Source organism: Manduca sexta, unplaced genomic scaffold (genome assembly GCF_014839805.1).
Source record: "Manduca sexta isolate Smith_Timp_Sample1 unplaced genomic scaffold, JHU_Msex_v1.0 HiC_scaffold_3160, whole genome shotgun sequence".
Classification (NCBI taxonomy): domain Eukaryota; kingdom Metazoa; phylum Arthropoda; class Insecta; order Lepidoptera; family Sphingidae; genus Manduca; species Manduca sexta.
Window position 1 is genome coordinate 633 of NW_023594198.1, and position 12334 is coordinate 12966.

The 12334-nt window shown below is 36.8% G+C and overlaps 1 protein-coding gene across 1 annotated transcript; it reads right to left on the reverse strand.

Moving 5' to 3' along the window:
• Positions 1-4377: 4377 nt before the first annotated feature.
• LOC115447920 (synaptic vesicle 2-related protein) lies at positions 4378-10907 on the reverse strand (the record flags this gene model as incomplete). The annotated part of the gene is made up of 10 exons (XM_030175222.2): positions 4378-4443; positions 5973-6100; positions 6364-6641; positions 6974-7118; positions 7450-7604; positions 8368-8600; positions 9162-9283; positions 9858-10020; positions 10416-10577; positions 10796-10907. Coding segments are annotated over 10 exons (1563 nt in total), but the record flags the coding sequence as incomplete, so codon positions are not given.
• Between the last annotated feature and the right edge of the window lie 1427 nt (positions 10908-12334).

The following is a 12334-nucleotide window of genomic DNA, read 5'->3' on the forward strand; positions in this document are numbered from 1 at the left end:
TATGAAAATCCTGTGCCCATTTTGAAACTATACGTAAATCTTGTCGTGGTTTAGAGTTGATACAGTTATACAGTGATCAGGGTAGGAGTAGATGCTCGCTTACAACATGACTCATGACTCATGACGTTTATATAAGCCGTACATTTACTTTAATTTGTAATAGAATATAAAGTGATGACCACAGCGTAATGTCTACCAAGTTTATAACACATTTTGAAACCCTTTTTGTTGGAACACAATTTTTAGAGGGATGAACTGTTTGCAGTTTAAGGGCCTATTTCATAGATTCTAAGTAAATGCTATTATTGTTCACATAAATTTATTAGCTAATAAAATACCTAAGTCACGCTCTAATCTACACTCCTAAATAAATGGTAAATAAATCGTACTAGCTACTGTTTAATATTATGATAATTGTAATTTTTTTTTTGCATAATTTTTAACATTTTGTTCGTGTTTATTTCATCCCGTGTTCGCTTTATATATTAACGTAATTTAGCTTTAGAATACTATTAATGTTATTAGTGTAATTACTTATGTGTCAATGTACGTCACGTTAGTGTTATTAAATAAATAAAAATACTGGATATTTGCGAAACAGGTTCAATATTTAATTGTCGATTGTGACAAATGACAGCCGAAAAGTGATGGAACAAGTGTCAGGAAGTGTGCAGCTTCTAGATATTAAAAATAAATAGACTATACATTCATACATAACTTCACCCTCTACCCCTGAAGGGCGGAGCAGTGACGTAAGTAAATTATCGCCATATCTAACTGATATCTTTTCCTTCAGGTGCTGTGGCGGTGTCCTTCTTGTTGCCTCCGGACAAAACGCAAAATAAAACTGTTAGTACATACATAAGAATTTTATTTCTGACTAGCTTCCGCCCGCAGCTTCGCCCGCGTGGATTTCGGGTTTCAAAAATGGAGAAGGTGCTCAATTTTTCGGGATGTTTTTAATTTATGGTGGTATGCAGGTGGTCCGATTGTCCGGTCAGGGTCTGATGATGGGATCCTGGTGAAATCGAAGGAACTTTTAACCATTAAGGTTGCACACGAAATGACGGAAGCTTAAAAATGGAGTAACTTCTCCCGTTTTCCCAACATTTTCCATCACTGCTATGCTCCTATTAATTGTAGCGTGATGAAAAGTATACTATAACCAGCTCAGGAGTATGAAAAATAATTGTACCAAGTTAAGTTAAAATCCGTCGAGTAGTTTTTGTTTCTATAACGGTTATACAGACAGACAGACAAAATTTTACTAATTGCATTTTTGGCATCAGTATCGATCCCTAATCCCCAGTTATTTTGGAAATATATTTCATGTACAGAATTGACCTCTCTACAGATTTATTATAAGTATAGATATGCAAAAGTAGCTCAAAAATTGTCCATAACGAAAACATGCATTTTAAAGTAAAACAAAAGAAATAATATCGTGAAGCCAACCAAATAACTAATGATATATTAAATTTTGTGACTGTTCAATTTAGTCGGGTCCGCGATATCACTTTTGTTGAGTTTCAGAACGCGACATTACATTATTATATTCTGTGCTCCAACGCACACTGCTTTGATGTTAGGAACACACCTACATTGCTTAGACAACAGTGAACTTTATACAATAGCAATAAAGCTCAAATTGACTCTACGTATTAGTTAGAAAACGTTTGTATGGGAAATAGAAAAATGCTGTTTTGAGGATTTTCCCGGCAATTATTCGAATTTTTCTCACCTTTTAAACCTTCCCTAGACCTCCACGAATAATTCAAGACCAAGATAAGATAAATCCGTTCAGCCGTTCTCGAGTTTTAGCGAGACTAACGAACAGCAATTCATTTTATATATATAGATACTGAGAGACTTTTAAAAGTTGAGGTTTAAATGATTGCAACTCTCACATAAATACACACACTCACAAATCCACTCACAGTCACACTTACACACACGCATACACACCTCTAGGCTCCTGCTTCTGAACGTCGTCCACTATAATTTTTTAACTGTGTTTTAGTTTTAAATTTCTGTATATAATTATTAATTTGTGTTAGAATTTTTATTGTTTTTGTTTTCCTTTTTAATTTTATTAAAATTTATGTACTACTAATGCAATTTAGATGGTATATGGTTTGTCCTATTAAACTTTGTTTTTAATGTCCATGATACAGGCATAGCCTAGTGGACATCGTTGCTAATTGTTATAAGAAGTGTAACTTTTTGAAAAATAAATTATTCCTTCTTATTCTTCCGATAAATTTACTTTCGATAGTCCCCGAGAATACTCTTGACAATACCACTTATTTAGACTCCATGTTTCATTTGCAGAAACTATTCACCTTTATACTACGCGGAGTTTTTAAATCATAACCCACATGAACTGGTTTACTGTGTGTTCTTTGCTAAGTAACACAAAGATACATATACTGTTAAAAATGCCCGCTAAATAGTGATCAAAGTACATTTTGTGAATGTGGACCTGTAGTTTGACTGATGATAGATCTCTCATATATGAAAGTCCGTCTGGGTAGGTACCAATGTCTATTTCTGCCGCTAAGCAGCAGTGTGTAGTCACTGTTGTGTTTCGATTTGAAGGACATAGTAGCCAGTGTAACTACAGGACATAATAAGACTTAATATCACATGTCTCAGGATGGCGAGCGCAATAGATAGCAAACAATAGGTACTTTGTAATTCAAGGTGTTGGATGGTGTTTCTACTGTTAATGGACGGTCGTATCGTTCACCATCAGGCGAACGGCAAGCTCGTCTCGTCATTCAAAGCTATAAAAAAATATATTCTGACAAATCGCGTTTCAGGCCGAGCCTACATATACTTAGATGGCTTTACATATATTACTTTAACTTCCTTAAGTCGTCATTAGATTCAGTTTAAATATAGTTATTCCCTACGAATAAATACAGTTGGTACACATTAGTTAAACGATCATCAATTTCAACTGAAATATATAACAAACACATCAAATGTCTTTAGTGATTAGCATTAAATTGTGTACGCATGTAAAAGTCCAACCGAATGTCTAAACATCAGAAGCCGTAACCAAGATGCCGTCCTACAATCGTTAACGCTAACGTTATCCTACTGACAGACTTGTCCTTAGGATGTTTCTTTCCATATATTTTTTGTCTTCTACTACCGTTAAAAATTGCAGAAAGGCATCTTGACTACAGGCCCTGTCATCAATATAAAAAATATATATTTTCCAGATACAGCCACCTCTATTACCAGATCAGATTTTTGATCTAAATTCGTATACATCTACGGGCCTTACTCAGTCTTATTCCTGCAGATATCGCTTCTCTTGGCTGGGCTGGTTCTCCTGGCGTCTGCAGGTCAGCTCAGTTAGTCGAATGTTTTAGGAAAAAATTGTATAGCCCCGGTTCTGTTTTCAAATTACCGAAAAATCGAACCTAAAGCAAATAATATGAAAAAACTACATTTCATATTGCAAAATCCTACATATTATTACGTTTAATTGATTAAAGCGCCATCTATGAGTGTCTTTATAAAACACCTCATAGTAAGGATTATGAGTCATCACCCTTTATTAATATAATATGACCACCTCCCTGATAAGTGGCAGTATATTACAATGACATCTCACATTGAGGACTACGAGTCATCACTCTTATAATATTACCACCTCTTTGGTTAAGTGGCAGGTTACTACAATGTGAAACGTGAGGTTCTAGGTTATATTCTTGAGACTGGTTACAAAAATAATATAATGAATTTTTTTAATGTAACCGTGAGTTTATGTGTTTCGGAAATTACACGTACTTTTATTTTTATGTTATGGCAGCGTGGCGGACATATCCACGATAAAGAGGCTAAGATTCATTGAAATTACTGAAGGAGGTAGAAGTGTCCTGTTACAGTATACAGCACTGGTAAATACTCGGAGTGTAAAATAGGTAGAAAAATTTATGTCAATCTGCCCTTGCTTTCGAGATCACCCTGTGTTTAACTCCGATTAATAAATCTAATACGATTTTATATTATACTTAGTAAACTAGGTGTTGCTCGCGGTTTCGTTTGCGTGGCAGGCCTTATCCGCTACAGAAGTCGCTAAATTACTGTAGTGATCCTAGCGCCATTAATACGACGCAACCACAAAATTTATAATCTGTTTTTTTTTTTAATTCCTACGGATACAAATTACAGGGATAAAGAAGACTAAATGTTAATCTAGGACATGGTCTTTCAGTGTGCCAAATTTTATCCAAATCCAGTTTCCGTGGTAATCTCTAAAACTCATTTTAATAAACATTTGCATTTGTATTAGTAAGAAGTAAGATTAAGAAGATATTCAAGTCTACTGAAGGTGAGGTGGGTAGTGAAATAAAATTCTTATTTATGTACTAACAGTTTTATTTAGCGATTTATCTGGCGGCAACAAGAATGACACCGCCACAGCACCTGCAAAGAAAGATATTCTATATTAAGAAAGATATATTAGATATGGCGATAATTTACTTACGTCACTGCTCAGCTCTTCAGGGGTAGAGCGGTGAAGTGACTTATGAATGTATAGCCAATTTATTTTAAAAGGCTAAAAACCGCACACTTCATGGCTTGTTCCATCACTTTCCGGCCGTCATTTGTCATATCCGAAGATTCAATATTGGACCTGATTCACAAGTTTCAAGTAAATTTTATGAGTTAATTATTGAATTAAACAGCTAATGTATTATAGATAGTACGATTTATTTATTACTAGCTTTTGCCCGCGGCTCCGCCCGCGTTATGAAGTTTTACGGGCTAAAGTTTTCCTTTATAAGTCACGCTATATATTTTCCCGGGAGCCTATGATCTTCCCAGGGTCTCAAACTGTCTCCATACCAAATTTCATCTTAATACGTTGGGTAGTTTTTGAGTTTAACACGTTCAGGCAGACAGATGCAGCGGGGGACTATGTTTTATAATATATTTTTACAACTTTTAAGAGGAACAATCCCGTCATACATCATTGTTGCATAACTTTAACCGTTTACGCAGCGCACGCAACGGAAGCTCTCAAAACTAATAAATTTTCCCCGTCTTTGCAAAATGTTTCATTACTGCTCAGCTCCTATTGGTCATAGCGTGATAATATATAGCCTATAGCACTCCACAAACAAAGGGCTATCCAACGCAAAAAGATTTTTTCAGTTTGGACCGGTAGTTCCTGAGATTAGCCATTACTGCTCCGCTCCTATTGGGTATAGCGTGATGATATATAGCCTATAGCACTCCACGAACAAAGAGCTATCCAACACAAAAAGAATTTTTCAGTTTGGACCGGTAGTTCCTGAGATTAGCCATTACTGCTCCACCCCTATTGGGTATAGCGTGATGATATATAGCCTATAGCACTCCACGAACAAAGGGCTATCCAACGCAAAAATATTTTTTCAGTTTGGACCGGTATTTCCTGAGATTAGCCATTTTTGCTCCGCTCCTATTGGGTATAGCGTGATGATATATAGCCTATAGCACTCCACGAACAAAGGGCTATCCAACGCTAAAAGAAGTTTTTGGTTTGGACCGGTAGTTCCTGAGATTAGCGCGTTCAAACAAACAAACAAACAAACTCTTCAGCTTTATATAATAGTATAGATAGATTTATTTGGGAATGTAGATTAGAGTGCGACTTTTGTATTTCGTTGGCTTATAAATATATGTAACCAATAGCATTTTCTTAAAATCTCTAAAATAGACCCTTAAACTGCAAACAGTTCATCCCTCTAAAAATTGCATTTCAATAAAAAGGTTTCAAGAATTATGTCATAAATTTAGTAGACATTACACTCGTTCGAATATATAAGACAGACGACCTCGTAAAGATCGCAGGAATTCGCTGAATGTACACCGCTTCGAAGAGGTTGGTCTGGAAAACTCTAGGACAGCCGTAAGTTCAGCAGTGGAGTCGAAAGAGCTGAAAAAGATGAAGCAGATGAATTACTTACTAATTATTAACGCGAAGCTGCCATAGAAGGTGACGGTGCAGTGGGAAATCATGAAGGCGCCGAGGAAGTTCACGCCACCGAGGGCACCGGTCCGAGCCACCATCACACCCACGCACGCTGCTGTGCCTCTGAAAACACATAAAACAATGTAAAAATTAGCACATTCGAAAATTAACCTTGTTTCACAACATTTAAATACGTTAATTAATCGTAGTAGACAAGAGTCAATTGCCCTCATTTATTTTTTTGGGATAAACTTAACAAGTAACCTTTACTTACGATGTCAAAGAGATCATAAATGTAAGAATGTTTTGGATTAAACATGTTGGTAAATTATAAAGTTATATATACATAGGTGTATATCGTTTAATTTTATTACTTTTACACTTACCTATACGAAGTAGGGTACAGATCCACAAAATACGAGAAAATGAATCCCATACACAATTCATTGAATAGCAGCCCGAAGTACATGATAAAACTGGTGATGCTGTCATTGATGACCACCGCGCCCAGGGTCGAGAAGCCAGATATCGAGAGAATGATAATCATCAATAACTTCTTGCGATACGCTATCTTAGAGATCAGCAATAGGATAATCATGAAGCTCGCTCCTTGTGCGAGGCTGGACCAGACCAAGCTGAGGTCCACGGTACTTGAGCAGGTTGCCTGGAGATTTAATAGATGTTAGGAATTTGGAAGAAGAGCGGTTACCAGAGTGGCCACCCGTAACTCAATTATATATATTTTTTTCAGTGGTTATCTACTAAAATTAGTTTAGTTTGTAAAAGATACAAAGGACTATTGCATTATGGGCTAAATTGTACCTCTGCTACTCTAAAAACAAACTATACCAAATTTAGTATAGGTATGAAATTGCAAATGTTACTACAATGCCTGGCCTTGTGAGGGATATAAAAATGTAGGCGAACGAGAGAATCTGAATAAACGTTTTAGAAATTAATTTGTCCCTATTAGTGTAATATAACAAACATACTAACACCACTGACGGCAGCCTGATGCTCGCTGACGATAATGCTGCACAGGCCGTTGACCTGTTCCACAGTTGAGTTGCCGTCTGTTGACGAGAGACTAGAAGCGAATTTTTCCGCCAGAAACGGAAACCAGATGTAGTAGCTGTTGTTACTGAAACAAAGAAAGATGATGATTATATATATACCATTTAAATGGTCCCTTTATCGAGCAAATGTACACACACACACTCACACCTTATATACTCAAAGAGGTAGGCAGAGGCGCAACTAGTGTACCTACATTGCACCATGCGTATTTCGTCCCAAAATATAATGTGGAGACAGTCTATCGTCATATCAAACTCAAATTCCAAATTTTTATCTGACTATAAAGTTCAAAAAACCCAATATCATTTTTCATAAACTAGGATTGGAACCAGAGATCTCAGCGTAGTAGTCGTACTATGTATCCAATACAACTACAAAAATACCATATTACTTACGTACTAAACACCACAGCAGTCAAAAAGTAAAGCTGTAAACTTCGGTAGAGGAGAGGAGGTTTAAACAGGGGAATTATTTGATCCCACAACGAGCGCAGGAACGACAAATCCTTTGATTTTGAGTTCCCTTCCTCTTCCAGATACACTTTGCTTACCTGAAAGAAATGAAGTTATTAGAAATGTACTAGATCACATAATATTGTCACGTAAGACGAAATCAGAACATGATTCATTAACTTTCAAGTCCCATAATACTCGCGAATCTATCGCTACCAATGTCTACCTTCCCTAAAGAGACATTTACGTGAAGTCTGTACGACATGTTTTTATCCTAATTGCACGGATACCTCTAAAAAAACTGTCCTGAATAAATAGTGTTAGAAAAGCAAATAGTTTCTATACTGCGATCTACAGGTCCAAGGCCTCTAAATTTACAGTACTTAAACCAGGCTATTGTGACAATATCTATCTATCTATATACATGTATACAAAAATGAATCCCTATTTCCCTTGGTCACGCCATCACGCGTGAACGGCTGGACCGATTTCACTATTTTTTTGTTGTGTTTGTTACTGTCAGGAGAAGGTTCTTATGAAAGAATAAATTCAAAAAATTGCGCGGAAAATTAGAAAATTTAAGATAACTCAACGAAAATATTAATTTTATGTAACTGTCAATTGTTTGAAATAACTGTCAGCGATTGACAGAAGACGCGCTTCAAATTCATAGTTAAAACGGGACAACGTCTGTCAGGTCAGCTAGTATAGCAATAAAATTATCCTTTTCTATTGGTTTTAGCCACTTCTTGCAATACAAGTAGAAAATATGATGCAACACTAGACTACTACATATATACGTTTGCCTAAAAAGGAACAAAATATAGGATTTAAGCTCAGCATACAGTAAAAAAACCTCACCGGATACTTTCCACGTCCCCCATTACGACTCCAAATATTCCTCAAGATATCCAAAGCTTCATCACTTCTTCCAATATTTACCAGGAACTTCGGGCTTTCGTAGTAGAAGTACGTTCCCAACGCTCCCAAGCCCAGAGGAATTGACAACACCAAGTTCAGCAGACGCCAGGGTGTGAAGGTAATTAATCCCAGATCATAGGCGAAATCCAGGTTCACGGTGAAATAAGAAATAGCTGGAAGTATTAAGCATAATACCTATAATTGACACGTAATGTCATGAAAAGCATTTTATTCAAATTGAGTGCGAATATTTTTGGCTTGGAAAGATAAATTAAACATAGATCTAATGATAAAATACATGAATTTCTTTACAATGACGTCATTCAAAACATACGAATAAAACACATTGTAAGGCGCTTTGCTTATCACTCTGTAATTTAGATGTCAGTTCGCCTAATGATTATTAATTGAATATTAATGTCAAATTGGAACACAGCAGTATTCGTTCAATTAGTGAAGCGCCATGCAGTATTTTGTGACGAACATTTCTGGATCGCATTACAATAAGTTAACAAGCACATAGCATCTGAAGAGTAAACTCAGCTAGTCATTTAGTTGTAAGACATTTAGTTCCTCTTTTTAATAATAGTTGATACCTTTAATAGGACATAAAAACAGTAATTAAGACCACTATAATTGTATTAGACATCGAAAATCAAAACATACCTCATTAGAGCATTATAAAAATCAGGAGCATTTTATCTCAAGAGGATGGTCGGGGCGTAGGTACTTACTGACGTAGAGAGCTAGACTAAAGTCTAGCACACTGGTCATGACGAGGATGTAGGCGTCGCGACTGTTCTCCGTACTGCACTCACCCAGCATGGTGTAGGCTGCGGACTGGGCGCAGCTGCAACTGTGGCAGATTTAATAGTTAACACTAGCTGTTAAAGCTTTGTCACTTTGGTTCAATGGCATATGCTGTCAGAAAACTAGAACAGGAACTAAACCAAGAGACAGTTATGAAACAGAAGATCCAGGTTCAACACCCAGCAGTATTATCACATGTTCACTCACACGCCCTTTATCATAAACTGTATTTTCCGCGGTAGTCACCAGACAGGCGGATGATCGTAAAAACTAAGCCGAATCTTTTGTGCAACGTTGGAAGAAAGTAAAAAATATAGTAATTTGATTAGTAATCATTTTTCAGTATTTTTCTATAGTATAAATACGGGATTCTGACATTAGAATTAAGCCATTCAACAATAATAACTATTGGTACCGCACTTGCCAGAGATTATCCATAGAATTAAATTTAGCCAAGAGTAGTTTCTGAAGTGAGCGCGTTCATATAAACATACTTGACTCAGCTGTATAATGTTAATATAATATAATAACTCATAATAATACCATATGGTTACACAGAGGCTACTTCTAAAATTAACTTTGTAAGACCTAATTAGACCTCGAAAGAGTTAAGTACTTACAAACTCGTACTGATGAACTTCAAGACGGCTAAGAGGATCCAGTGGGGCGAAAAGGAGCTGATGGCAGACACCGCGAAGCTCACCCATAGAGCAATGCGCAAGCTTCTCCTGCGCCCGTATGTGTCTGAGATGTATCCCCAGCCGAACGCCATCACGATAGGACCTGGAAAGCCAAGTACATATACAATGAGGAAACAAGCAATATTCCTGGATATAAACAGTTGCATTGCTTTGAATTACAAAATCTGCAAGCAAGCCGCTCGCCTGGTAGTAGACAACAAGAGTGCTCATTTGCCTATTAACACATGAGTGCTTTAATATGATTAAAATTACGACACATACGTTTTATGAAACCGAAATGTGGTGATGCCCGGTAACATGGCACCGACCTGTTCACCTCGAAAGTTTTTGATTCAATTATCATCTTCAAATCTTTCCTAATTCCTGTTTCTATCCCTTAAGATTTGCCACATATCCATAATTCATATGGAAACCTAAGGGACTTTAGAGAATAGAGCTTGTGTATTTTAATTGCTGACTTAATTTAATAAAACGCACCGACAAACGGCATGGAGAGAAGGATGCTGGTTTCTGTGAGGCCCAGGTTAAAGTCACAAGTGGCGCCCGACACCACGACGGAGATGCCGAACATTTCCAGAACCATCGCGAAGGCCGACGTGCTGAGGGTCACCAGCATAGTGGCGCTGTACCAGCCATTACCTGGAAAATAAAGGATCGTAGAGCGGATCTGTGGATAACATTTCCAATCACACGGATGAGCCGCTTTAGAGGGGAAAAGTGTATCCCCCAACACAGCGGCCCAAGTGTACCGCATCCCGGATCAGCATGTGTATACCCGGTTTCGAACAGACCAACATAATTGTGTTGACTAGCGAGAGATAATCATCGGTAGTCTATAGTTGGTCTTTACCACTCACCATCACGTGTAAAGGAGTCACCACGTGCACGTGTAAAGAAATTAAACAGAAAACCGTTGTGAAGTGAGAAGTAAGCTGTTGCAACCTGTGGGTATCTCCCCTGCTTTCCCCTCTAAATGTCGTTAACACTCTTTAATTGCATTGATAATGTCATTACGATCATGCATCAGGTGACCTAACTGCTTATTTGCCTACCAGCCATAAAACGTAAAACCGCGACAGCTTCTTTCTGTTACTTAAATAATATTTTTGTATGTTTACGCATCCTTTTATTTCATTCTGTTTGCTCACGTAAGTATTTGCCAACATGTGATTTACAAAGTGACTTTCATGTACACCAACATTGTTTATAATTAAGCCCAATAAAGCCCCTTAGAGCTGTAGCCAAGATGCCTTAGATAGATAGATTAATTAGTCAATATATATTTGTGTGAGGAAAAAAAAATTTTAAAAATCTTCCCTGTGCAATAATTTGCTTACAAAATAGACTTACGATGGTAGCAATTTTACATATTATGCATGTTTCATATTATACACAAGTATAATCTCATTATTCTAAAGGGAAAACTTAATTTGACTGGTTTTTTAGTATTACAGCAACAGTTTTACTGAAGGATATAAACACCGTTTAGTCGAAGTATGGGACAGATTTCATTATAGTTTCTTTACAGGTGCTTACATCAGAGTTGCTTATACACGATATTCAACTATAAGTTTTAATTGCAAATTGCTTCCTGGCTTTGCGTCATTAAGACGGGAAATCTTTATCTTCTACGCCTTTCAATTTGAATCTCATTAAAATAAACCAAAATATGCCTACCCACATGGCCACTCGGAAAGTCAGGTATGAAATGTATTTTTAAACAAATACAAACAAAAGGCTTTCTTTTAATATTACGAAGCGATTAAAAAGGCTCGACTTGCATATCATGACAGCGGCATCATTTATATGGTTCAATAATTACATATGGATACTTATTTGTAGTACAAGTTTTACTTGATGCTATCTTAGCTGCCTCACAGTTTAACAAGCAACATATTAGCTTATGCCTATATTCCCGAAGGTATTAAAGATGGACAACTAGCCCACACACGACGAAGCATCCATGAAATGAAGGTAACATGAACCTTCAATGATTTCTTTTGCCTTCTTCAATAATTATAGAGATCCTTCCATTCTTTGGTCGTGCAACGCTTGCGTCGTTTTTATTAAACTTGTCAAGGCGTGATTTCGCAAAGGAAGCATTAAGCGAATATGTGCAAAATTTAAGGATTTTTCTGCTAAATGTTTGGAAAAGGGTGTTACCCGACTCTTAATAATAGTACAAGGGAAAGGTGGAAGGGGGAAGGTGGAAGTAGAACATAATATGCAGAGTAATCGCTTCCGTCAGCTAATTATAATGTAAAATAAAATTGTTTAAAAATAACAAAGTAATGTCAATAATGAACAGAAGATACTTCCGAACTTATTGATGTTGCAAAGAGTGATGACGACATAGCGCCGGTAATCACACAAATGTGTTTGTATAATGATTAGTA